We start from the raw sequence: 23,684 nt of genomic DNA, 5'->3' as shown, positions 1-23,684 counted from the left end.
TTAGTCCTGGAACTAGTCACGCCGGGCCTGAGGCTGGCGGGCAGGTGTCAGTGTAGGGGGGCCGACTCCCACTCCCGGGCAGGGTCCAGCCGCCTTACTCTGCATCTGCAGCTCGGCGCCCAGGCGGGCCTCTCCAGGGAACCCCGCCTGCCGCAGGGCCCAGCTGTTGTGCTCGCTCCAACCAGAGAACTCCAGGCGCCCATCGCGGTGATGGCAGCTCACGGAGTAGTTCAGAGACGTGGACCCCGACGAGACGTGTCCTGAATTCTCAAAGCCAGCGCCGCTGCTGTCAACGTCCGCAGAGACCTGGAACACCACCCAGGAGACGCAGGACCACCCTGAGCAGAGAAAGCCAGCCTGGCCCAGCGAGGACCCACTCGCCCAAACCCTGGGGTCTTGTACGGTCCACACCACTGGAGTGGGAGGAACCAGGATGGAGGAACAGCTGGGTTACACCTGGCAAACTACACACGTGCTGCTTGGTACTAGAGGGCGGGGAGGTGCCTGCTGAGGAGTGATTGCTCGTGGGTAACAGGGCTCCCATCTGAGGGGGGGAGGTGAAAATGCTCTGAATTAGAGAGTAGCTACACAAATTTATCAGTGTACTAAATACCTAAATTGTACAGTTTAAAATAGGTCAGGGGACTTCCCTCAAAGTCCAATGGTTAAGAATTTGCCTTCCAATGCGAAGGGTGAGGGTTCAATCCCTGGCTGGGGAACTAAGATTCTCATGGGCAAAAAACCAAAACATAAAACAGAAGCAATATTGTAAGAAATCCAACAGAGACTTTAGAAAATGGTCCGCATAAAAATATCTTTTAACAAAACAGTTCAAATGGTAAAGATGTATTTCACCCCAACAAAAGTTAATACATTTAAAAAAAAAAAAAGCTTTTTCTCAAAAAGTTAAAAATATACAACTGGGAAGACTTTAGACAGGGTGTGAGCTCTCTAGGTCCCCTTACAGCTCACCTGATACACTGGAGTTCTCCAGGGGGCCCCAAAGGCTCTGAGTTTGCGAGTTCCCCACCAATGTGCCTGTGAGTTAATCACTGAAGCCACAACAGCACATTAGCCATTACGATCAGAACACACAGTGCGTGGCAGCAGGTGGCAAGCAGATTCCTGCTTTAAGTCGCCCGCTCTATAAAGCGGGCAATGGCATCCCACTCCAATACTCTTGCCTGGAAAATCCCATGGACAGAGGAGCCTGGTAGGCTGTAGTCCATGGGGTCACTAGGAGTCAGACATGACTGAGCGGCTTCACTTTCACTTTTCACTTTCATGCACTGGAGAAGGAAATGGCAACCCACTCCAGTGTTTTTGCCTGGAGAATCCCAGGGACGGGGGAGCCTGGTGGGCTGCCGTCTCTGGGGTCGCACAGAGTCAGACACGACTGAAACGACTTAGCAGCAGCAGCTATAAAGCGGGAGGTGTCACTCCATCGTTCAACCATGCTGACTGAACACCTACCACTTGCTGGGTACTGTTAAACCTTCGGAGGCTGCCACACGTGAGACAGACAGAAATGTCTGAACTGTTACATTACCACGTGGAACTTAAACACCAGCAGTGGGAGTCAGGCCGGGACAACACGGAAGGCATCACGTGTCGGATGATGGGAAGTCGATGGAAAAGAGAAAGCTGGGGAGGGGCAAGGAAGGGCATGGCACAATGAAGCTGCAGCCACCGCGGCCCCTGGTCCCAGTTCCTGCTAACGGTTGGTCTTTGACCCCAGTTCCTGGCACAGAACTCGTACAGCTTTGTAGACTGAGTGATGGGGGTGACAGGGGAATATGACACGGAGCTCATAGGTCCCTTGGAACTTCCTGGGTGATAGAGTCTTTTGTTCTAATGAGGTGCCGCTTTAGGGGGTTCCTGGATGAGGGCTTGGCCAATTGAGGTTGATTTCAAGGGTTTGACGACACGGTGGGAAGGATGGACTAGGCATTGCTTGCCAAGATGGAGAGAGACAGGGAGGGGCTGGTCTGGGGGGCTGGCCTTTCTGGTTTTGGAACAGCTAAAGTCGGAGGTGCCTTGCCAGGCATCTGAATGGAGATACAGTGGGCAGGTGGGCCTACTGATCTGGGGTTCAGGGGAGGAAGAGATGGGGGACATGGCAGTGCAGATATGCCATTGATATGAGAGACCGGTTAAGACCGTGAAGGGAATGTGTATGGACAACGTGGAAAAAGAGGGCTGAGGACGAGCTCTGGTCTGCTGGGAGTGAGGGAGAGGGCTCTAGAGGAAGAGAATGTGTAACAGTCCTGGGGGCGTGGCTGGGTGAAGGAAATGAATACTGAAAGTGAAACGTGAAGGGAAAGTCACTTAGTTGTGTCCTACTCTTTGTGACCCCATGGACTGTAGCCCCCCAGGCTCCTCTGTCCATGGGATTCTCCAGGCAAGAATACTGGCGTGGGTGGGCCCTTCTCAAGGGGATCTTCCCAACCCAGGGATCGAACCCAGGTCTCCCACATTGCAGGCGGATTCTTTACCAGCTGAGCCACCAGGGAAAAATGAGTATCAGCAGCCCCAATTTCCAGATGTAAGGCTGAGGCTCAGAGGGAGGTCTGAAGCTTGTTCTACCATCCCCTTGTCTCAGAGGTACTTCCAAAAAGGTTTGTTGAATGAATGAATGGTTTCCATTATCACTGCCGCTCGCCAGGGCTGACCTGAAGGGCCACTGTGTCCTCCACCCACAGCGTCTGCAGTGCAGGCATGCTGTGCTGGAGTCTGCAGCCCAGGGAGATGTGCCCTGGCCACCGAGTGAAGGTCAGCTCCTCGGATACATGTCAGGGCGGAAGACGTGGGACCAGGGCCATCAGGCCAGTTCCCAGCCCCACCAAGCTCCCCCTCACTCTGGCAGAGCCCCCACCTCTTTGCCATCCACTCCGACCCGCAGGGTGTGTCTGTAGCTGGGCCCGAGCCTCTCGTTGGTCAGGTACAGCAAGATCTGGGCTGGGAGGGCCAAGGGGTTGGGCTGAGGCAGGTTGTGTGTGAGCAGCAAGTTCACCTCCTGCTGGCTCTATAACAGAGCGAGAAAAACCAAGACTCATGTGAGAGATCACCAAGAGATATTTGCACACTCATAGCAGCACTCTTCACAACAGCCAAAGGGTGGAAGCAACCCAAGTGTCCACTGATGGATAAATGGATCAACAAAATATGGGCCATTCATACATACAATGCAATATTTTTCAGCCTTAAAAAGGAAGGAAATTCAGTAGAGCTGGGGGTGGGGGCGGGAAATGATGAGTTGTTGTATTGTGGGTAGTTTCGGTTTTGCAAGATGAAGACACTTCTGGACACTGACGGTGGTGATGGCTGTACAACCATGTGAGTGTATTTAATGCCACTGAACTGTGCACTTGAAAGTGGTTACGATGGTAAATTTTGTCATGTGTATTATATCACAATGAAGATATTTAAAAAATAAAATCAGAATGTACTTACTTACTTAATTAAATATATAATAGAAAACTAGACACTACCCAAATGCTAATGATAAGACGAACAGATGAATTGTGATACCAGCACACCGTGGAATACTATACATCGGTGAAAAAGAATACAGACCACGTGAATCCCACAAACGTCATGCTGAATAAAAGGAGGCAGATGCAAAAGCGAGCAGGCTGTGTGCTTTTGTGACCATGACATTAGAAGAGTCAGATAAGCGATGGCCCCTGGGGAGTTAGGAAGGGGAAGGGGCAGCTGAGGGACTTCTCCTCGGAAGTCTCATTCCTCTACTCATGGACCCTGAAGCTCTCATCTGCCAGGGTCCTCTCTGGAGCTCAGCTGGTATCCAAATGCTTCTCTCGTCAGGAGCACTTGGCCCCGGCATCCCAGGCCATCCTGGTCTGCACCCTCACCTCGGTGGTACTGAGGACAAGCAGCCCCCGTAGCGTGCTGGCATCCACAGTGACCAGCACCTGAGCGTCCATGGCCGTGGAGTTCACCACAATGTAGCCGGAGCTGTTGACTCGGCCTGGGACCCCCAGGGCCTGGAAGGGTTGAAAGAGATGGAAGTAGGACTTTTTAACTAGGGTGGGTCTCAAGTGCGCATCAGGGGTCCCATGATCTCCCTTGAACTGAAAACAAATGGGGTGAGGATGTGCCCACATGAGTCTCTACAGGACAGGGTTTGTGACTTGGGTCAGATTTTAGGAGTGCCAGAGGGCCCCACTTCAGTAGCCCTGCACTGTCAAAAGAGCTTCCTCCGGCCCCCTTCCCAATTCCCCAAACCACAAAGATCACATCTTTATGCCCAAGAGAACCACATCCCGTGAAAGCAACTGGTCAAGAGCCTTAGAACACTGGCAGCTCTGAAACAGGTATTTCCCCTCCTCTCCTCCCCCAACCCCTCCAACTCCCCAGGCTCACAGAACCCAGACACCTGCTCCTGAGAGGGGATGGGAGCCTGTTCAGGAAGCAGGCTGCAAGGCCGGCCCACGTGGGCATCTCCCTAGGCTCCGCCCACCAGCGCATCGCGGACCACAGGGCAGGTCCATCTAATCATGACAGTGGAGGAGGTCACTGCACCCATCTACGATGATGACTCTGAAGCCCCGGGAGGAACAAGGATATGCTCAAGGCCACCAGGAACAGGGGGCAGAACATTTATTCACAGTCTGGGCTTCCTGGCCTTCCAGTGCCCAGGACAGCTGCCTGGCTCCACCCGCCTGACACAGCGTTTGACCCTATTAACACTTTCCTCCCCAGCCATGAGCTCTCCTTCTCCCTTGGGGTTCCTCCTCCTCCTGGCTTGTTCTTCTTGGTACCCTTGGCTGTTTCCCTCTCATCTTCCCCAGCTTTGCAACCTGAGTGCTTAGTCTTCACCTACCCCACAGCCATCTCAGCCAGTCTGTGACTTTTTTAAGAGTTCTTTTCTTTTTTGATGTGGACCATTTAAAAAATCTTTATTGAATTTGTTACAATATTGCTTCTATTTTATGTTTTGGTTTTTGGGCCCTGAGGCATGTGGGATCTTCGCCCCACGACCAGGGATTGAACCTGCAACCCCTGTATTGAAAGGCGAAGTCTTAACCACTGGACCACCAGGGAAGTCCTCAGTCTGTGGCTTTAAATGTGACCACCAAGAGGAGGAGACCTCCAGTTCAGACCACAGCTGACCTCCTGAGAGCCCTGTCAGATTTAACACATCCATAAAGGGCCTGTGAGTCAGCGACACCCCCTTCCCAACCCTCCTTCTCCACCCACGTCCTTCCTATCACAGGAACAGCAGCAGCCCCAGTCCTCTTCTTACACAGTCGCCATCTGGCTCCCCTACTTCTCACACCCACATCTGACTTCTTTCCAATCCTATCTCTCCACCTCCGTGATGGATCCTGAATCTGAGGGTGCTCCCACCCCATGGGCTTTTTATAAAACAGAAGTCAGCAAACGCCTGCCCACCAGCCGCACCCAGCCCGCTGCCTGCTGTAAATAAAGCTTTATTGGAACACAGTCATGCCCATTCTCCGCATACTGTCTATGGCACATTGCACTACAACAGCAGCACTGAGTAGTTACATCAGCGGCTGAATGGCCTGCAAAGTCTAAGATATTTGCTATCTGGATTTTCATAGAGACGGTTTGCTGATCCCAGTCCTAGAGAATGCCCTTCCCTCTCCAGCTCTGCTTCAGGGCCTTTACACTGGCCATGCCCAGAAAATCCTTTCCCCTTGGGACCTCTCTGGTGGTCCAGTTACTAAGACTTCACACCCTCAACGCAAGGGTCCTAGGTACGATCCCTGGTCAGGGAACTAGATCCCAAATCCCGCAACTAAGAGTTCGCATGCCACATCCAAGGTCAGGGAACTAGATCCCAAATCCCACAACTAAGAGTTCTCATGCCACATCTAAAGATCCCACATGCCTCAACTAAGACTTGGTGCAACCAAATAAATAAATAGAAACAAATATTTTTTAAGAAAAGAGAAAACCTTCTCCTCAGGTACCCACAATCCTACTCTCTCCTCTCTTTCAGGTCTGTGCTTAAATGTCACCCCGTTTGGGGGACCAACCTTGACCGACATATAAAATTGCAGTATCTGCTCTGTTTTTCATGACCCCCTTTTCCCCTTTCTCTCTCTCCTTTGCCCTCACCCCTGTGTAATACACTCCACAGTTTGGTGATTTATCCTGGGGGTTGCCTGTCTGCCCAGGGAGGCACTCATCTCTGCCGTGTTTACAGCTGTATGTCTAGGGCTTAGAGGAGATTCTCCAGTCCTCCAGAGTTCACCCCATCTCTGTCACTTTGGCAGTGGTTAAAAAGGAGGGTTCCTGCCTGGAGACCCTGGCACTCACCCCTCGTGCTCACCCCCGGCACACGTACCTGCAGGCCCTCGCAGGAGCTCTCGGCCACCACCCGCCACTGCAGCCGGTGGTCCAGCTGCAGCTCACCACTGCCCTGAAGCTCGCAGGCCCCAGTGTGCAGCTCCAGGCGCAGCCGGTTCCCGGCCTCCCACCCACAATGGACGGTTAGCGAGGTCTCCGGGGGAAGCGCATGCAGTGCAGGCAGCATGGGCCTCAGTTTCGCTTGGAGTGTGGCCTCGGATGGGTGCAGAGTCACCACCAAGGTCAAGGAAGCAGTCTGGCTGGCCGCTGCAAGGACCCCTGACGCTTCTGCTTCCCCACCCAAGGCCTGCAGGGAGTCGCTGAGCTGTGTCTCTGCTTGGAGGCCCAGGCCCTGCTGGACCCCAGAGAGAGGGGTCAGAGGGTGGTCCCACACCAAGTGGCCCGATTCTCCATCTTCAGCCCTCTTCCTCACCCCCGCTCCTCTCCCATTACAGTAACAACAAAACTGCAGCTTCAACCACAACACACAACAGTTGTCCATCAGAGAACACTCAGTACACACACAGTCTCATGCTGAGTGCTTCATCAGAATGTTCTCTTTTCACGCTATTCCAATGACTCTGAGATTGGTAGTTACTAGTCCCCATTTTACAGATGGGAACACCGAGGCTCAACAAGGTGAAGTCATTGCCCAGAATCACATAGCTAATAAGTAGAGGAGCTAAGGTTTGAACCTGATCTGTTTTCAGTCTGTGCTTCACCTCTCTGCTGTCCACTAGGATAGTCAGTAACCACATGGGGCTGGTTCCATCTAAATTAAAATGAAGCCCAAGTAAGAATTCAGTTTCTCTGTAGCATGAGTAAAATTGTCTTAAGCCCTCAGTAGCTCCCTGTGGCTAGTGGCTACTGCCCTGGATAGCAAAGAACATCTCCATCATCGTAGACAGTCCTAGTGGGTAGGCCTGCTTCATCCCATGATGCTCTGCTCTCTTGTGGACCAATCCTGTGTCGCCCTGATTAACAGAGACAGAACATCTGCCAGCACCCAGCCCTACTCAGGGATGCCGAGTAGACCAGACCCTGTCTCTACGCTCAGGAAGCTCCATCAGGAGACACAGGGCAGGGGCCTGTGCCACTCAGATGAGGGCACCAGCCCTGTCTGCTGACCTAGACTCCAGCTTCCCCCTTTCCTGAGTCACAGGGTCCCCTTCCCCCAAACATCACAGGACAATCCTCAGACTGTCCCTCGGCTCATATAGAACCCAGCCTGTGGTTTTTAACAGGTTATGAAACCAAGATGCAACTGTTTCCAACTGTCATGAGAAGAGTTCCTCTCATTCCCTTCCTGCTCTTAAAATTTTACTAAAAAGACAGACTCATAAATTCTGAGCCTGTGGTCCTCAGGTTCCATGGCACTGCATGCCTCTAATCTCACCCAGCCTCGATCTCCTCATCTGTCAAATGGGAACACGGGATGAGAGATAAGAGGGGTCACGGGTCCAACAGGGCTCTGGGGAAATAGTAGCTGGTCTCGGGAAGTCCCTGGAGGGGGTGTCAGCCAGGCTCAGGCCTCACGCTGACGGGAAGCTCCTCTCCAGGCACCTCGTGGGCCCGCTCTACACACCTCCAGCAGCGGGCAGCCCGGCTCGGTGGCCAGCATCCACGTGCTCTGGTTCTCAGTGTGCTGCTCCAGGGCACCCTGCAGCCGGCACGGCCCCATCTGGAGGGACAGGGAGCTGTGGGGGGCGGGGCCAGGCTGGACGGTCAGGCTGATGGCACTCCGGGGTGGCAGGCCCAGTCGGCCCAGGAGGGGCAGGGAGTGGGCCAGGTGCCCCAGGACCAAGGTCTGGGGCCCGCAGGAACGGGCCAACTGCAGGTGGGCATCTCCACGGTCACTATGGAAGTCCGTGGTCAGGTCGAACTCGCAGGGGCCCCAGCTTAGGCTGCCCTCGGAGTGCAGGGTCTGCGGGATTCCTGTCGCCTGGAATATAGAGAAAGTGGTTGGATTTCAGGTGAGTGCCAGAAGCCAGGTGGCGCTAATGGTAAAGAACCCGCCTGCCAATGCAGGAGACAGAGATGCAGGTTCGATCCCTGGGTTGGGAAGACCCCCTGGAGGAGGGCATGGAAACCCACCGCAGTATCCTTGCCTGGAGGACCCCATGGACAGAGGAGCCTCGTGGGCTACTGCCCATGGGGTCACAAAGAGTAGGACACGACTGAAGTGACTCAGCACACACACACACACACCAGAAGTCAAGGTGGGGTAGCTGGAGACGCGTCTGGGTGGGAAGAGGGCAGCAGTGGCCCCACGGCCTAAACTCTATCAGCACCTCCTTCTTCAAGGTGAGCGATACCAAGGGTACCCCATCAAGAGATGTGGGCTCAAATTCCCGTTCCACCACTAACTCGGTCTCTCCAAACACACGGACTCAGTTTACCCATCTCTAAAATGGGAGTTGATCATAAATTGCTGGGAGATGGAAGTAAGTTAATCCTTGTGAATCCAAAGCCAGGCATCCAGAAAGCACTGGCTATTGGAATGAGATCACGAACATCAATGTACACTTGCTGGAGGGCAGAGACCTTAAGCAACTGGGGTCTTAAGTGCTCCACTGGGGCCTAAGACACACCCAACACAGAAGCACAGATCCAAGATGGGAATGAATGAGTCCCCCCACCTCTCTGGGCCCCAGTGTATCATGGGGGACGAGGGGGTACAAGCAGCCCTTTCCCCCGGGGGTGAGGATTCAAGGGGCCTCAGAGAGTACTCAGCATTCATATTATTTCTCTGCACTAGTCTCATTCTTACTCCTGGATCCTTAACCCCAGGGATGCAGGAAGTGAGATATAAGAACAGAACCAACTTGAACCACAGAAAAGATGCGAACCAGTGTCTCAGGAGGGCCCTTTGCAAAAGAGGAGAAAAATTGAATTCTGGTCCTGTTTTTGGCTCAAAGCTTTGCAGTCAATGAGTCCCCCAGTTTAAGAGACAACAGCAAAAGAAAAAAATAGCCCAAAGTTTCCCATGCTGAGTGCAAAGCTGGGCATACAGTAGGTGGTTAATAATTTATAAAGGGAGGTGGGAACCCACACTGACATGTGGGGCGGGGGGCTTACCTCCAGCAGAGGGCAGTGATTCACCAGGGCCAGGGTCCAGTTGTGTGTGACGCTGGCCTCTGATCTGAAGTCCCCACGGGCGGTCAGGGTGCACAGGCCCAGGGCCACCTCCAGCTGGGCCCGGGCGGGTTCATCTCCCCCCACAGATACTCGGATGTGGTTGTTGGGGGGGACTCCCAGTGCCTGAAGTGGAGGCCACGCGTGCTGGAGGCCAGTGTCCAGATGAGCACGGTGGCCACAGGCTGAGTGGATGTGGGCTCGGGCGAAGGTGTCCCCAGACGATACCTGAGCCACCAGGCTGGCCCCAAAGGTGTGCACCAGGAAGGAGCTGTTCAGTGCCAGCACAGCTGGATTCTGCTGCCAAGAAAGGCCAGGTGAGGGGGTCCCTACAGAACCCCATGAAGTGTGCCCACTGTCCGTTTGTCCACAGGTGGTCAAGAAAGCCCTCATCCTCCGGGGGCACCCACCACCTCTCTTCTCTTTGAAGAGCTGAAAACAGCCTCCCGGGGTGGGTGGGTGGGGGCGGTCAAGAAATCTAACCACTGAGAGCAGTTTGGGGCCCCTCATGCCCCCCTCACCTGGGGCTTCCCTGGTGGCTCAGATAGTAAATAATCTTCTTGCAAGGCAGGAGGCCTGGGTTCGATCCCTGACTTGGGAAGATCCCCTGGAGAAGGGCATGGCAACCCACTCCAATATTCTTGCCTGCAGAATCCCATGGACAGAGACTGGCAGGCTACAGTCTATGGGGTCACAAAGAGTCGGACACAACTGAGAGACTGACAAAAACAAAAAACGCCCCCTCCCCTGAGGTCTCTGTTTTCTCCTCTCTTTTCCACAATAGAGTGCAGGCCTCTCAACCTCTCTGGTCTGGACATGTCCCTCTTAATGCCCCAAATGGAAGTTACTTGTGTCTCTAAGTGGTATATTCTCAGGACCTGGGGTTCTGCAGGGCGAAGTCTGCACCCACAGGACAGAACTAGGAACTGGCCCTCAGCCACTTCCTGTCACCCAGCACTCTGCCCCAAATGGAAGTCAGTGTGCCTCTAAGTGGTATAATTCTCAGGATCTGGGGTTCTGGGGGGAGTCTGCACCCCCAAGACAGAACCAGGAGCTGCCCTCAGCCCCTTCCTGTCACCCAGCACTCATCTGTCTGCCTGGGGCGGGGACAGCGCCTCCGGTGATGGGGTGAACGCATGTATCAGCTCCACCGCGGCCAAATGGAGACCACAAGAGGGGCCATGGAGCTCGGGGTGGCCTCCCATGGGGCCAGGGCATGGCTCTCCTGCTTGGATGTCACTGGCCTGCTCCAGGACTGAGGAATGCCCCCTTTCTAGCCCTTTCCTGGAATTCCAAGCCATGACTCTCAGAGGGAAGTTCCACCCATTCACAGCTCCTGTCCTAACCCTCCTGCGTAGTTAGTCCTTGCAGCAAACACCCTCCCCTCCTGCCGCCAGCTCTGAGTCCTTCTCACACGTGTAGCTATTCATTTCACATGCCCCCCTAGTCTTAAGTTTCCTCTGGGGGTAGGCAGCCCATCTGCCCCTTAAGACCCCTTCAATCCTGATCCTCAATTCCCTTGGTTAACCCTCCTGCCATCTAGGCCACTGTGCAACCCTCGGAAGGTGACTTCACGTCCCTAAGCCTCAGTTTCCACATCTGTAAAATGAGATTATGATTCCCTGGTAGCTGAAACCAGGGCAAAAGAGAGGGTACCCAACTGAGACGGCACTTAACGTGCACTGGTCCGCTTCCTGCTCGACAGCGTGAGGTGGGGACGCGCTGTATACTGCCACCGCAGGATACAGATGACAAGGCTGACGCTCAGAGAGGTCAAGGCCCGGCTAAGTCACACAGCAGGTTAGTGGCAGGAGCGGGCAGAAAGCTGTGGTAGTTTGAGTTTTCTGGCCCTTGGGTCTCCCTGTGCTGGGTGAACCCACTGCCACTACTCAAGCTGGAGGCATGAAAGCGTCACACGCTTTGTGCTCACAGAGGGGACACTGGCAGAGACTGTCCTCCCCAAGGACGTTCCCTCTACCTGGACAGCCAGGTGTCGAGCCCACAGCACTGGCTCCCAGGCCCTCAGGCAGTGCCCCAGGCGGGACACCCAGCAGCACCCATTCAACACCTCCAGATTCATGTCTCCCCTGCTCCCCGAGCAGGTTGGTTCCTTGGGCCGGCTCCTCCAGGGGAACCAGCAGGCAGCCAGGCCAGGCGAGTGTGCGCCTCCCCCAGGGCCATGCCCAGGGCTATGCTCACTGCCTGGTGCCCCACAGCCAGCTGGGCTGAAAGCTCTGCTGAGCCAGCCCTACAACCAGCTGTCTGCTCAGCTGTCCACAGGGCAGCCCTGACCAGGTCCAGTTCACCCACAGCTCTTGGTCCAGGAGACACTGGGTGCCGCTAGAGATGAGGGAATCCAAGCCCTGCACGCGGGCCTCCCCACCAGGCTTTGCCTTTGAAGGAGATAACCTACTGTTCACCTGGGCCCTGGCCCGGGAGAGCTCAGAGCTTCATGGGCTGGGCTGAGGCCCAGCCTGGGCAGCATGTGTGCCTGTAAGGCCCACGCTCCGTCTTCCCTGAAAGGCCCAAATATGCCTGTCACCAGCCCAGACACCCCCCACTCCCACCCCCAGGGCAAAGGCTGGCTTGAAACACTTAAATCCTGGGTCCTTGTCACTGTGTTTACAGAAGGAACCACCCATCCACTGTCAGGCTGGGCTGGGAGCCCAGATGCAGGTCCCTGAGGATGCTAAGGGCTTGCAGGAGGGGACTGTGCAGGTCAGCCTGGCAGTGGGCCCCGCCTTCCCTAAGCCATCCAGCAGGAAGGCCTTGGTGCTCAGACTGTGCCTGCCCCTCCCCAGCCTTCCCCGGAGGCAGACCACCATCTATCTCTGCTGCCCTGATGGTGACAGAGACTCTGGTACCTCAAGAAGCCACTTGGCGATGTACCCCCCAGCAAAGCCCTGACAGCTAGGCAGGCATGACATCTCCTCTGCAGGTGACCTAGGATGGCCAGCAGGGTGGGCAGGGGGCATGTGTAGGCATGAGGTATTTTCCCCAACCTTGACCCTGGACAGAGTGTTAAGATCCAATTGACCCCATCTCCCCTAGTGAAGGCCTCCCTGGGAAGATAACCCTCAAAGAGAGGTTTGTGCAAAACGAAGTGCTAACCCACAGCATCGTCACAGCCGGAAGTAACCAGAACTCATGTCCTCACAGAGCCTGTGTGCCAGGCTCTCACTGGTTCCTCATTGGATCCTCAAGGTAACTGTGGGAGGCAGGCATTATTAACAGTCCCATTTTGCAGATGAGAACACTGAGGCACAGGAGAGTAAGCAACTGGCCTGAAGTCATGCAATTGGTAAGTGATGAAGCAGCTTGGCTTATGGGCCGCACACCTTGCTCACTCATCCTGCCTCCCGCACACTCTGGATGCCGTTTAGCCACACCAGTGATGGGCACAAAGGTGGTTTCCTGTTTTTCGTTCTTGAGACCAATGTAAAAGATAGCTGGCCAGTGTTCCAGGTTTCCCCAGGGGAGGTACTCAGAACGTGAACGGATGGGTGCGCGTCTCAGCGGACCAGATAAACCCAGAGTGTCTCTACTCCACTGCCACTTACAGGGGCAGGGGAGGGAGCATTAACAGGAAGAGAAGAGAAGTGGGCAGAAGAGAAGACAGGGTGGGGAGGAAGAAAGGAAGGGAATGTGGATGAATGGGAGGGGAGGGTGGGAGGAAAGGAGAAAGGATGGAAGAGAAGAAGGGAGGACGGGAAATTTGGTGAGAGCCTGGGAGGGAAGGTGGGCGGGGCGGGGGCGGTGGGCGGGGCAAGCTGGTGGTAAATGGGTAGGTTATTAGAGAAGTTGCAGAGGCAGTGATCCTGGCTTGGCCCCACCCACATACAGACCTAAGGGTTACTTACCTGGAGCCTCACGAGGCTGGGGTGCAGCCCCAGGGTCAGCTCCCGACGGTCACCTGCTCCCCTCCTCTCCTTGGCTCCACCAAGTTCCTCGCCATCCACGCTCACCACCAACCCCGCCTCCAGACTGGGTCCCTCCAGCTGGGCAGAAGCACAGCTGTGGGTGTCCCTCGGACCCACTCCTCCCACGAGGCCCCGGGCCCAGCCCTCTCACCCACCTGCAAGTGTCCACAGCCATCCACGGAGAAGGGGAGGCCCCAGCGCCCGAGGCCGGGCACCGTGTGGTGGAGGCTGGCGCGGAGCTGGCTGCCGGGTGCACTGGTGGCCACGCCCTCCAGGCCAAGGGCCCCATCCAGCTGACCCCCGGAACTTCGCAGCATCACGTGCACTGAGAAGTTGGAAGTGACGTGGGTGTGTGACAGGAGTATCCCTGCCTCGGAGGAGAGCCCTGGGGGCGAGAGGAACCACAGAGATGGCATGCCCCACGGGAGCCAGAACAGGGTCCCTGACAGCCCGCCTTCTCTCTTGAGGGTCCCCTGAGCCCTGAGGCGAACTCGCCTCCCAGATCCTTCCTAAGACCACAATGGCCACACCTGGCAAGTAACAGGCCCCGTGTCCCCTTTGGATTCCTCGCTCCCTAAAGGTAGGGATGGGCTCTTAGGAAGCAGGGGTCTGATCCTGTGCTCTCACCTTGCTGCACCTTCGGGACCCCCAGGCCCATGGAATTGTCCCCAAGAAGCTAGAGCTGGGGGTGTCTGAGCTATTTCCTAACTGCGGTGCCAAGAACATCCTGGAAGTCCTGCTAAACCAGGTTTCCAAGCCCAGAAGCTGGACTGGGGGTGGGGAGTCCTGGGAGGAGGGGCAGGTGGCAGGGGCTATCTGCCCTCTAGTTTGGAGGTGTGTCTGTGGTGGTGGTGGTGGTGGTGGTAGCTTAGCTGCTAAGTCGTGTCTGACTCTGAGACCCCATGGCCTGTAGCCCGTCAGGCTCCTCTGTCCATGGGATTTCCCAGGCAAGAATACTGGAGTGGATTGCCATTTCCTTCTCCAGGGGATCTTCCTGACCCAGGGATCGAACTCACGTCTCTTGCTTGGCAGACAGATTCGTTACCACTAAGCCACCTGGGGAGCCTGGGTGTGTCTGTACTGGGTTGCAACTGGTGTTCTGGCTGAAAAAGAGCCCAGGGAAGATGGAGGCACTGGGAGAAGGTGGTGGGGGAAGGAAACAGAGCTGGGAGGTGGATTTAGGGACCGGGGGCTCTAAGTCCCTTGGCTGCAGGCCCTGGGAGTCTTCAGGGAAGGAAGCCACTGGGCTCTCTCAGCCCCTCCTACCTGCCTCACTCAAAGCGCTGATGTTGTGACTCAGGCTGCCAGAGAGCTGGCCGTGCCCAGGGCCCCAGGTGCAGACCCCGCCCAGAGCCAGGCTGGCCGTGTCAGCACGGAGGCTGGCCTGGCCCCCGAGGCTTCCCGTCTGGGCCTGCAGCCGCCCGCTCAGCCGGAGCTCTCCTGGCAAGGCCTGGCTGCTGTTCTGGGCAAGGATGCAGGTCACACTGCGCATGCTGGTGCTGTTCCCTGCCCTCTCGTGCTTGTCCCGCAAGAGGAATCCCAGCACGGCTGAGTCGGCAGTGACCTTGATAGTACCTGCAAAGGATGGGAAATAGTCCGAAAAAAGAAGGGCGTCAGCCCAGGGCACTGGGCTGCTTTGGGAAAGAAAGAATAGAACCCAGGGGCAGAAAGTTCCTAGATCCATGATGTAATGTTAACTCATGTCAGAGAGAGCATATCTGAGAACAGGAGCAAATGAAATCAGCTTCCCCTACCCCCAGGATGCTCCGAGGACCAAACAACCTAATTCACAAATAAAGCAGCTTTGGATAAAAGCAGTAAGCCTGATAAGGCATGTCTGTTAACACCAGCGCTGCTGAATCCTGCTCACGAGAATCACATATCACCATGATGGAATGGCCCCATTTTACAGGCAACAAAACTGAGACCTGGGAATTTTGGAATTTTAGGAAGAAAAAAATTGCTCAGAGGTCTCTTCTACCCACCTGGAGAAAAAGATTCCATACCCTTGACCCAGGCCATACATAAGTCATGCATTAGGGATATTCTCACTCTTATCAAAACCATTTAGGTTTCCTGACCCCCACCAGTCTCCACTAGGGCCTTAATGTGGTCAAACTGCCCAAGTTCCCTCCTCTTATTCAAGTGACTCAGGGGTCACTACCTCCAGGAAGCCTTCCTTAACCCTTCTGCAGCCACAGCCCTGGTTAGACACCCTCGTTCTATGCTTCCAGACACCGAGCGCATGCTAAACTGTCACAGAGTACTTTCCATACAGATAGAACTTTCTCACAGAATCTTGCAATCATCTTTTTTACAGATTCTTTACATTGTAGGGCCCTGTGTCTCCATGTTCTCTAGAAGATTAACCTGTGTCCTTATCCGGAAAACATGGATAATCAAGAGTAAAACTTCACTTGATTACTGTGAAGAAAATTGAAATAGTGTCCATGGAATAGTATAGAATTCAAGAATAAACCCACCACAAATGCTCAGTTGATTTTTGACAAAAGCGCAAAGTAGAAAAAGGACACTCCTTTCAAAAAATGTGCTGAATTGATTGGAAGTCCACATGTAAAGAAGCTACCACGAACCCTGCCCAAACCTACACACAAATTAATAAAAACTGACCACAGAAGAAAAGGGAACCCCCCAACACTGTTAGTAAGAATGCAAACTGGTACTAATAGAGAACAGTATGCAGGTCCTTAAAAAAAAAAGAAAATAGAACTATTATATGATCCACTCTTGAGCATATATCTGGAAAAGATGAAAACTCTAATTTAAAGAGATAAATGCACCCCAATGTTTATAGCAGCATCTAAGGATAGCCAAGATCTAAGGATCCATTTGGAGAAGGCAATGGCAACCCACTCCAGTACTCTTGCCTGGAAAATCCCATGGACGGAGGAGCCTGGTGGGCTGCAGTCCATGGGGTCGCTAAGAGTCAGGCACAACTGAGCGACTTCACTTTCACTTTTCAGTTGTATTGGAGAAGGAAATGGCAACCCACTCCAGTATTCTTGCCTGGAGAATCCCAGGGACAGAGGAGCCTAGTGGGCTGCCGTCTATGGGGTCGCACAGAGTCGGACACGACTGAAGCGACTTAGCAGCAGCAAGGATCCATTAACAGATGAATGGATAAAGAAGATGTGATACACACACGCACACACACACACACACACGACAGAACATTACTCAGCCATAAAAAGAAAATATTGTCATTTGCAGAAACATGGATGGACCTAGAGATTATCATACTAAGTGAAGTAAGTCAGACACAGAAGACACAATTAGAGAAAAGTCCAACAGCAACAAAGACCCAGCACAGCCAATAAATACATAAAATCACTTTTTTTTAAAAAAAGACTAGCCATAGGTATTTTCAAAATACATATCTGATAAAGGACTTGTAAATTATTCCCACATTCAATAAGCACCCAAGCAACTCAATTTTTAAAATGAGCAAAAATTTTGTTTGTTTGTTTTTTGGCCATGGCACCACGAGGCATGGGGCTCTTAGCTCCCCAGCGGGACTGACCTTGCACTGGACGCTCAGAGTCTTAACCTCTGGACCCACCCGGGAAGTCCCTAAAGTGGGCGAAATGTCTGAACAGACACTTCACCAAAGAAGATTTACCAGTGGCAAATAAGCCTATGAAAAGACGGTCAACAAAATTAGTCATTTGTGTGCTTAGTTGCTCAGTCGTGTCTGACTCTGAGACCCCGTGGACTGTGGCCTCCCGTCTCCTCTGTTCATGGGCATTCTCCAGCCAAAAATACTGGAGTGGGTTGCCATGCCCTCCTCCAGGGAACCTTCCTAACCCAGGAATCGAACCAGGGTCTCCTGCACTGCAGGCAGATTCTTTACCAGCTGAGCTACCAAGGAAGAGGGAAATCCAAATTAAAACCAAAATGAGATACAATTACAAATCAATTAGAACGATAAAAACGAAACTCAAAGCCGAAAACTGACAATACAAATTGCTAGCAAAGACGCAGAGCAACTAGGATCCTCACACACTGCTGCTGGGAGTAGAAACGGTACAGCAACTCTACAAATAGTCTGGCCATTTCCTATAAATATATACTTGCCATACAACACAACAATCCCATGCCTAGGTATTTACCAAAGAGAAATGAAATCACATGTTCCCACAAAAACCGGTAGACCCATGATGGTTGAAGCTTTATTCGTAATTGGATAATTGGGGGCTTCCCTAGTGGCTCAGCTGGTAAAGAATCCACCTGCAATGTAGGAGACCCTGGTTCTATTCCTGGGTCTGGAAGATCTGCTGGAGAAGGACAGGCTACCCACTCCAGTATTCTTGGGCTTCCCTGGTGGCTCAGCTGGTAAAGAATCTGTCTGCAATGTGCGAAACCTGGTTTCAATCCCTGGGTTGGGAAGATTCCCTGGAGAAGGGAATGGCTACCTACTCCAGTATTCTGGCCTGGAGAATTCTATGGACTACAGAGTCCATGGGGTTGCGAAGAGTTGGACACGAATGAGTGATTTTCATTTTCATTCATAATTGAAAATACTAGAAACAACACAAATAGCTTTCAGCTGTGAATGGATAAACTGCAGCACTGGGACTTCCTTGGTAGTCCAGTGGTTAAGAATTCTATGCAGGTTCACTCCTGGTTGGAGAACTAAGATCCCACATGCCATGGAACAACTAAGCTCATGTGCCCAACTACTGAGCCCGTGTGCTGCAACCAGAGATACCATATGCTGCATCTAAGACCCAATGCAGTCAAATAAATAAGTAAAATATTTTTAAAGCTGCAGCATATCCACACAATGGAATACTACTTACCAACAAAAGGGGGAAAACCTACTGATATATACAACTTGGCTGAATATCAACCACATTATGTAGGGCAAACGATGTCATACTCAAAGTTTCCGTACCATACGATTCCATTCACCTGACATCTTGGAGTAGCCCAAGCTACAGGGACAGACAACTGGGTGGCTGCCAGGGACTGGGGGTGGGGCAAAGGCTAATGACAGTGAGCAGCAGGAAGGAACTTCTGGAGGAGATGGAATTGTTCTGCATCTAGACTACGTTGGTGGGTACACCACCAGTTTATCAGAACTGAAAGGGTTCTTCCCTGTATGTAAATTGTGCCCCAAGAAAGTATACCTCGAAAACTGCCTTCTTTGGAAGGCAGAAATAGAGACACAGACGTACAGAACAAGGTATGGATGCCAAGAGGGGAAATGGGAGGGTGGGATGAACTAGGAGACTGGGATTGGCATATATACACGACGATGTATAGAACAGGAAACGAATGAGAACCTCCTGTGTAGCACAGGGACCCCTACTCAATGCTCAGTGGCCACCTAAATGGGAAAGAAATCCAAGAAAAGGGGATATATGTACAGGTATAGCTGATTCACTTTGCCGCACAGCAGCAAACAACACAACATTGTAAAGTTTTTTTGTTTTTTTTTTAAATAAAGCAATGTGTGTTAAGATCAGCATGCGAGTCTGTTATCAGCTGCAAATGACAAACTTCAGAAAGAGGAAGGGGAGACTACCAGTGTAAATCAAAGTAAACTTGAGAACAGTATCCTGATATAACTTTCTTTATTTGATAAGTTTTTTCAAACCTATGTCATACAGTCTTATGTATTTTATTATGCAATTAGCTTTCTTTAAAAAAAAATGCACTTTAAAAGTCGTTACTGAATTTGTTATAATATTGCTTCTGTGTTAGGCTTTGCTTTTTTGGCCAGGACGCAAATGGGGCCTTAGCTCTCTGACCAGGCATTGAAGCTGCACCCGCCTGTGTTGGAAGGCAAAGTCTTCACCACCAGACTGCCAGGGAAGTCCCTGCAATTTGGTTTTGCCACAATTTAACCAATTAGGAATTAGGAGGGTTGGTGTTAATATTACTCCAAGATGAGAGAATGATTCTATTTCCCCAAGGTTGGTAGAAAAGCAGAGTCTTTAGTTTCTGAAAAACTGGGCCCTGGACAGATGTTCAGCCAGGGCATGATGGTCAAGGATATTTGGGCAAAAAATCCCTTTTTGTGAAATCCTGACTTTTGGAACCTTGCAGTTTCACATAATCAAAAAATAAACACACAAAATTGATAGATTGGAAACTTGAAAATGGAATATAAACAGAAACCAGTGAACCAATTGTATTTCAAATGATTAACAGCATCACACAGGATGGGTGGGAGATTAACGCCAACTAAAGTTTAAATACCATGTTTGTATTTATTTTTTTGTGTTGAGTCGTGTCCAACTCTTTGCGGCTTCATGGACTATATACTCCACCAGGCTCCTCTGTCCATGGAAGTTTCCAGACAAGAATACTGGAGTGGGTTGCCATTTCCTACTCCAGGAGATCTTCCTGATCCAGGGATGGAACCCATGTCTAGTACCTCTCCTGCATTGGCAGGCAGATACTTGACCACTAGAGCCACCTGAGAAGCCCCGTTTGGATTTATACCCTCAGAAGAACTCTAAACAAATACCGAATTCTAATTAAAAGGCTTTGTTTCCTCAAAGATATAGGTTAGTAATTCTGACTTTCTATGTATTCTGGGGCTGAACAAATAACTAAATATATTGTGCATAAGTAGAGCCAGATTTCTTGCTGTTGAAGAGAGGAATAAGAAATATGAAAGGGGGAAAGAAACAGAATGAACTTTTTCATGATGGACTGGAATTAAGAGCATCAGTATGAACTAGTAATTGTAAACTTATATACCTATAGACAGAAAAGATATGTGTGTATGTATGTACACATCCATCTGTTTTCTTGGTCTGTTCATTCAGAAGGCCTAGAAAGACATAAACACATCTAGATCCCAGATCTTAGTTTTTAAATACTATTTTCGCACAAAAGGAGTCAGGAATCCTTGGAGAAATGGCTTGTTCCATATTAGGGAAAGTGTAACGTGAGACTGAGACATTTTTTTGGCCATAAAGGAAGAAGTGGCCAAGGTATGATAGGGATATATCAAAAAGACACAGGAGATTTATCTCCATTAATGGTGGTGGGGACACTTCAATTGAGTAACCCTCTCAAGGTAACAATTGCATGTTCTGGACAAAATATATGAAACAATTATCTGAAGTGACTAGAGAGTGACAATGGAAGGGAGTTAACACTTGGAGGAAAGGACCAGCGATAGTTGAGCTGCATGTTTTTACTCTTCTTGGTGCCAAGAAGGATGAGCAAAACTCAGACAGAAATCCATGGTCTTACCAATTACAGAATCAGAGAACAGAGTTCAGGGTGATGACAGCAAATGGAAAGTGAAGTGAGAAATTCCAGAGAGAACCACAGGGGAGAATCCCAAATTCTATGTATGAAGTCTGTCCAAAGCTAATCCTTGAACAAGGGTGGGACAGACTTCTAAGCAGACCTGCTAAGATAAAAGAGTTGAAAATTATTTCGACTGCAGCCCACCAGAAGAAAGACAGAGTCTAGATTTTGAGACCAGCCAAGTTTACTGCATGCTAAACATTTTTTTTAAATAATAATACTCTTCAGAGAAATAGAAAATAATCAGTCTTAACATCACTTAAAATGTCCAGAGTACAATCTCAAATTACTCAATGTACAAAGAAATAGTAAAATGTAAATCACATTTAAGAGAAAGGGCAATCAATAGTCAAGGGAGATCAACCTGAAGATGACCTTGACACTGGAATTAGCAGACAAAGATTTTAAAACAGCTCTTATAACCATGTTCGAAAATATAAGGAAAATATTCTTGTATTGAATGAAAACCAGAAATAAAAATAACCTAGTGATGATTCTAGAACTAAAAAATATTAAATCTGTGATTGAAAAAAATTATTGGACAATCTAAAAATTTTTTATTGGGGGGTGTTTGGAGAAGAAAGAGCTAGTGAACTTGAAGACAGACTGATAGATATTTAAAGCAAAGGAAAAAGGACTAAAAAGATCAACAGAGCTTCAGAGATCTGTGGAACAATGCAGAAACTTCTAAAACATGTGCAATTGGAAACCACAGATGAGGACAATGAGAACTGGTCAGAAAGAAATCTCTGAAGAAGCAAATATGAAAGTTTATCCAAATGTGTCAAGAAATATACATTTAAAAATATCCTTTAAGAATTAAGGCAAAATAGGACCTTTTCAAATAAATAAAAATTAAGGAGACTTATTGTCAGCAAGCCAGCCTTCCAAGAAATGCTACAGGTGATTCTTCATACTGAAGAGAAATCATACCAGAAACTCTTAAGTAGAATGTGAAAGAATATACAGAGGCATAGTTGAAAGAGGAATAGATCAGTTAAAACTGAGTTCTAAAATTCTTAAAATCATCAGAAAGAAGGCAAAAGAAAATAATAACAGAGGAAGAAAAAGTATATGACAATGTAGAAAACAAAACAGCAAAATAGTAGACATAAATCTAATCATCAATAATCATGATAAACATAAATCAACTAAATACTATAACAAAGCAGAGACTGTCAGACTAGATATATAAAGCAAAATCCCACTGTATGTGGGCTATAAGAAATGTACCTTAAATATTAAGGAAGTAAATATGCGGGAAGAAAAAGGATGGAAATATATATATAGTACAAATGCTAAGGAAAAGCAAGAGTGGCAACATTAACATCAGACAAAATAGACTTCGAGACAAAGAACTGTGGGAGAGACAGCAGGCCATTTCCTAAGGATAGACCTGGCCGCTCACTAAGAATAATAATCACATATGCTTATACACCCAATACCAGTATGCCACGCACATACATGAAGCAAAAACCAAATGAAACAAGCTAGAGAAACCCACATAGTCGGCAAGTTTACCATCTTTCTCTGCTTGATACAATAACCAGGCAAAAAAATTCAGTAGAAGTATATATCAGAACAATACAGCCAAGCATCTTGACTTAACTAACATTTATAGAACATTACACCCAACAACACTACAGAATACAAATTCTTTTTATTGCATAAGATGTGTTCACAAGACAGATATAGATTGGCCTATAAAACAAGTCACAACGAATATTAAAGGACTGATCCTACAGAAGAAATCCTCTGGCCATAACGAAATTAAATATTAAAAAGCTATCTAGAAAAATCTCAAATATTTGGAAATTAAGCAATAGACTTCAAATGCATGGCTGAAAGAAGCAATCATAAGGGAAATCTGAAAATATTTTAAAACAAATTATAATAAAAATTCACAACATCAAATTTTGTGGGATGCAGCTAAAGGAATATGTATGGTTTTACATGCTTATATTAGAAAAGGAAAAAGGTCTAAAAGTCAATGGGTTGAGGAGCTGCCATAAATAAATCATAAAAAGCACAGCAAAGTAAACCCAAATTAAGTGTAAGAAAGGAAATAATAGAGATAATGTCTGAAGTCAATGGAATTGAAAAGAGACAACAACAAAAAAAACCCAGAACATTTAAAAGAATAACATTTGTTTCTTTGAACAGATTTTAAAAATTGACAAAATCCTAGTTAGACTAATAAGGAAGAGAGAGACGAAACATAATAACGACCGTCAAGAACAAAAGCGAAGGTATCATTATAGATACCTTAAAAAGATTATAATACATATAATAAACCACTACAAATATGGCTGACATCTTAGTTGAGATGGACAAATTCCTTGAAAAACAGAATTTACACAGAATGATAAGGATGAAATAGAAAATATACATAGATTTATAAATCTATTCATTTTCTAAAAAAAAAATTCCACAAAGAAAATTCCAGATGGCTTCCCTGGTAGTGTCCATCAGACAATTACAGGAGTGTTCACACCCATCTTGCACAAGCTCTTTCAGAAAACAGAAGGGAATAAAGTACTTCTCAACTTGTTTTATGAAGTTAGCGTACAAAGGGAAAAGATGCTTAACAGGGAAGAAAGTTAGCAGAGGCCACTTTAACCAAGTGATCGAGACTGATGTCACCAAGAGCACAGGGACAAAGTGACACTCGGTGGCACGCTGCCAACAAGGCTTTTTTGAAAGTAGCCGTGTAAGGCAGCATCCGGCAAAGCCCACACGAGGGATATTCCACAAACCGACTGCCCTGCACCCTTTGAAATGTGATCGTGAAAGAGAAAGAAATACAGAAGAACCGATGCAGAATAAGAGACCAAAGAAACAACACAACTAAATGTAGAGCACAATTCAGGATTTTCTTTTACTATAAGGGACATGACTGGGACATCCAGTGAAATCGCAATAAAGTCTGTAGCTAACAGCAACATATAAACGCTAATTTCCTGAGTTAAGAACTGTATTGAAGAATGTACGAGAATG

General features: G+C 49.6%; 1 protein-coding gene across 1 annotated transcript in view; it reads right to left on the bottom strand.

Moving 5' to 3' along the window:
• APOLTP (apolipoprotein lipid transfer particle homolog) overlaps nucleotides 1–23,684 on the bottom strand; it is a 184,119-nt gene that overhangs the window by 44,124 nt on the left and 116,311 nt on the right. Inside the window, exons 40-48 of the mRNA XM_086375601.1 lie at nucleotides 14,661–14,969; nucleotides 13,550–13,779; nucleotides 13,335–13,472; nucleotides 9,418–9,771; nucleotides 7,925–8,281; nucleotides 6,338–6,691; nucleotides 3,873–4,004; nucleotides 2,673–2,780; nucleotides 99–306 (exon numbers count right to left, since the gene is read on the bottom strand). Coding sequence (XP_086231727.1) covers nucleotides 99–306; nucleotides 2,673–2,780; nucleotides 3,873–4,004; nucleotides 6,338–6,691; nucleotides 7,925–8,281; nucleotides 9,418–9,771; nucleotides 13,335–13,472; nucleotides 13,550–13,779; nucleotides 14,661–14,969 — 2,190 coding nt within the window. The remainder of the gene's footprint in view (nucleotides 1–98; nucleotides 307–2,672; nucleotides 2,781–3,872; nucleotides 4,005–6,337; nucleotides 6,692–7,924; nucleotides 8,282–9,417; nucleotides 9,772–13,334; nucleotides 13,473–13,549; nucleotides 13,780–14,660; nucleotides 14,970–23,684) is intronic.

Source organism: Bos grunniens, chromosome 25 (genome assembly GCF_055505025.1).
Source record: "Bos grunniens cultivar Pamir isolate PY7600 chromosome 25, Bosgru_T2T1.0, whole genome shotgun sequence".
NCBI lineage: Eukaryota > Metazoa > Chordata > Mammalia > Artiodactyla > Bovidae > Bos > Bos grunniens.
This window is presented reverse-complemented; position numbering and strand designations above follow the sequence as displayed.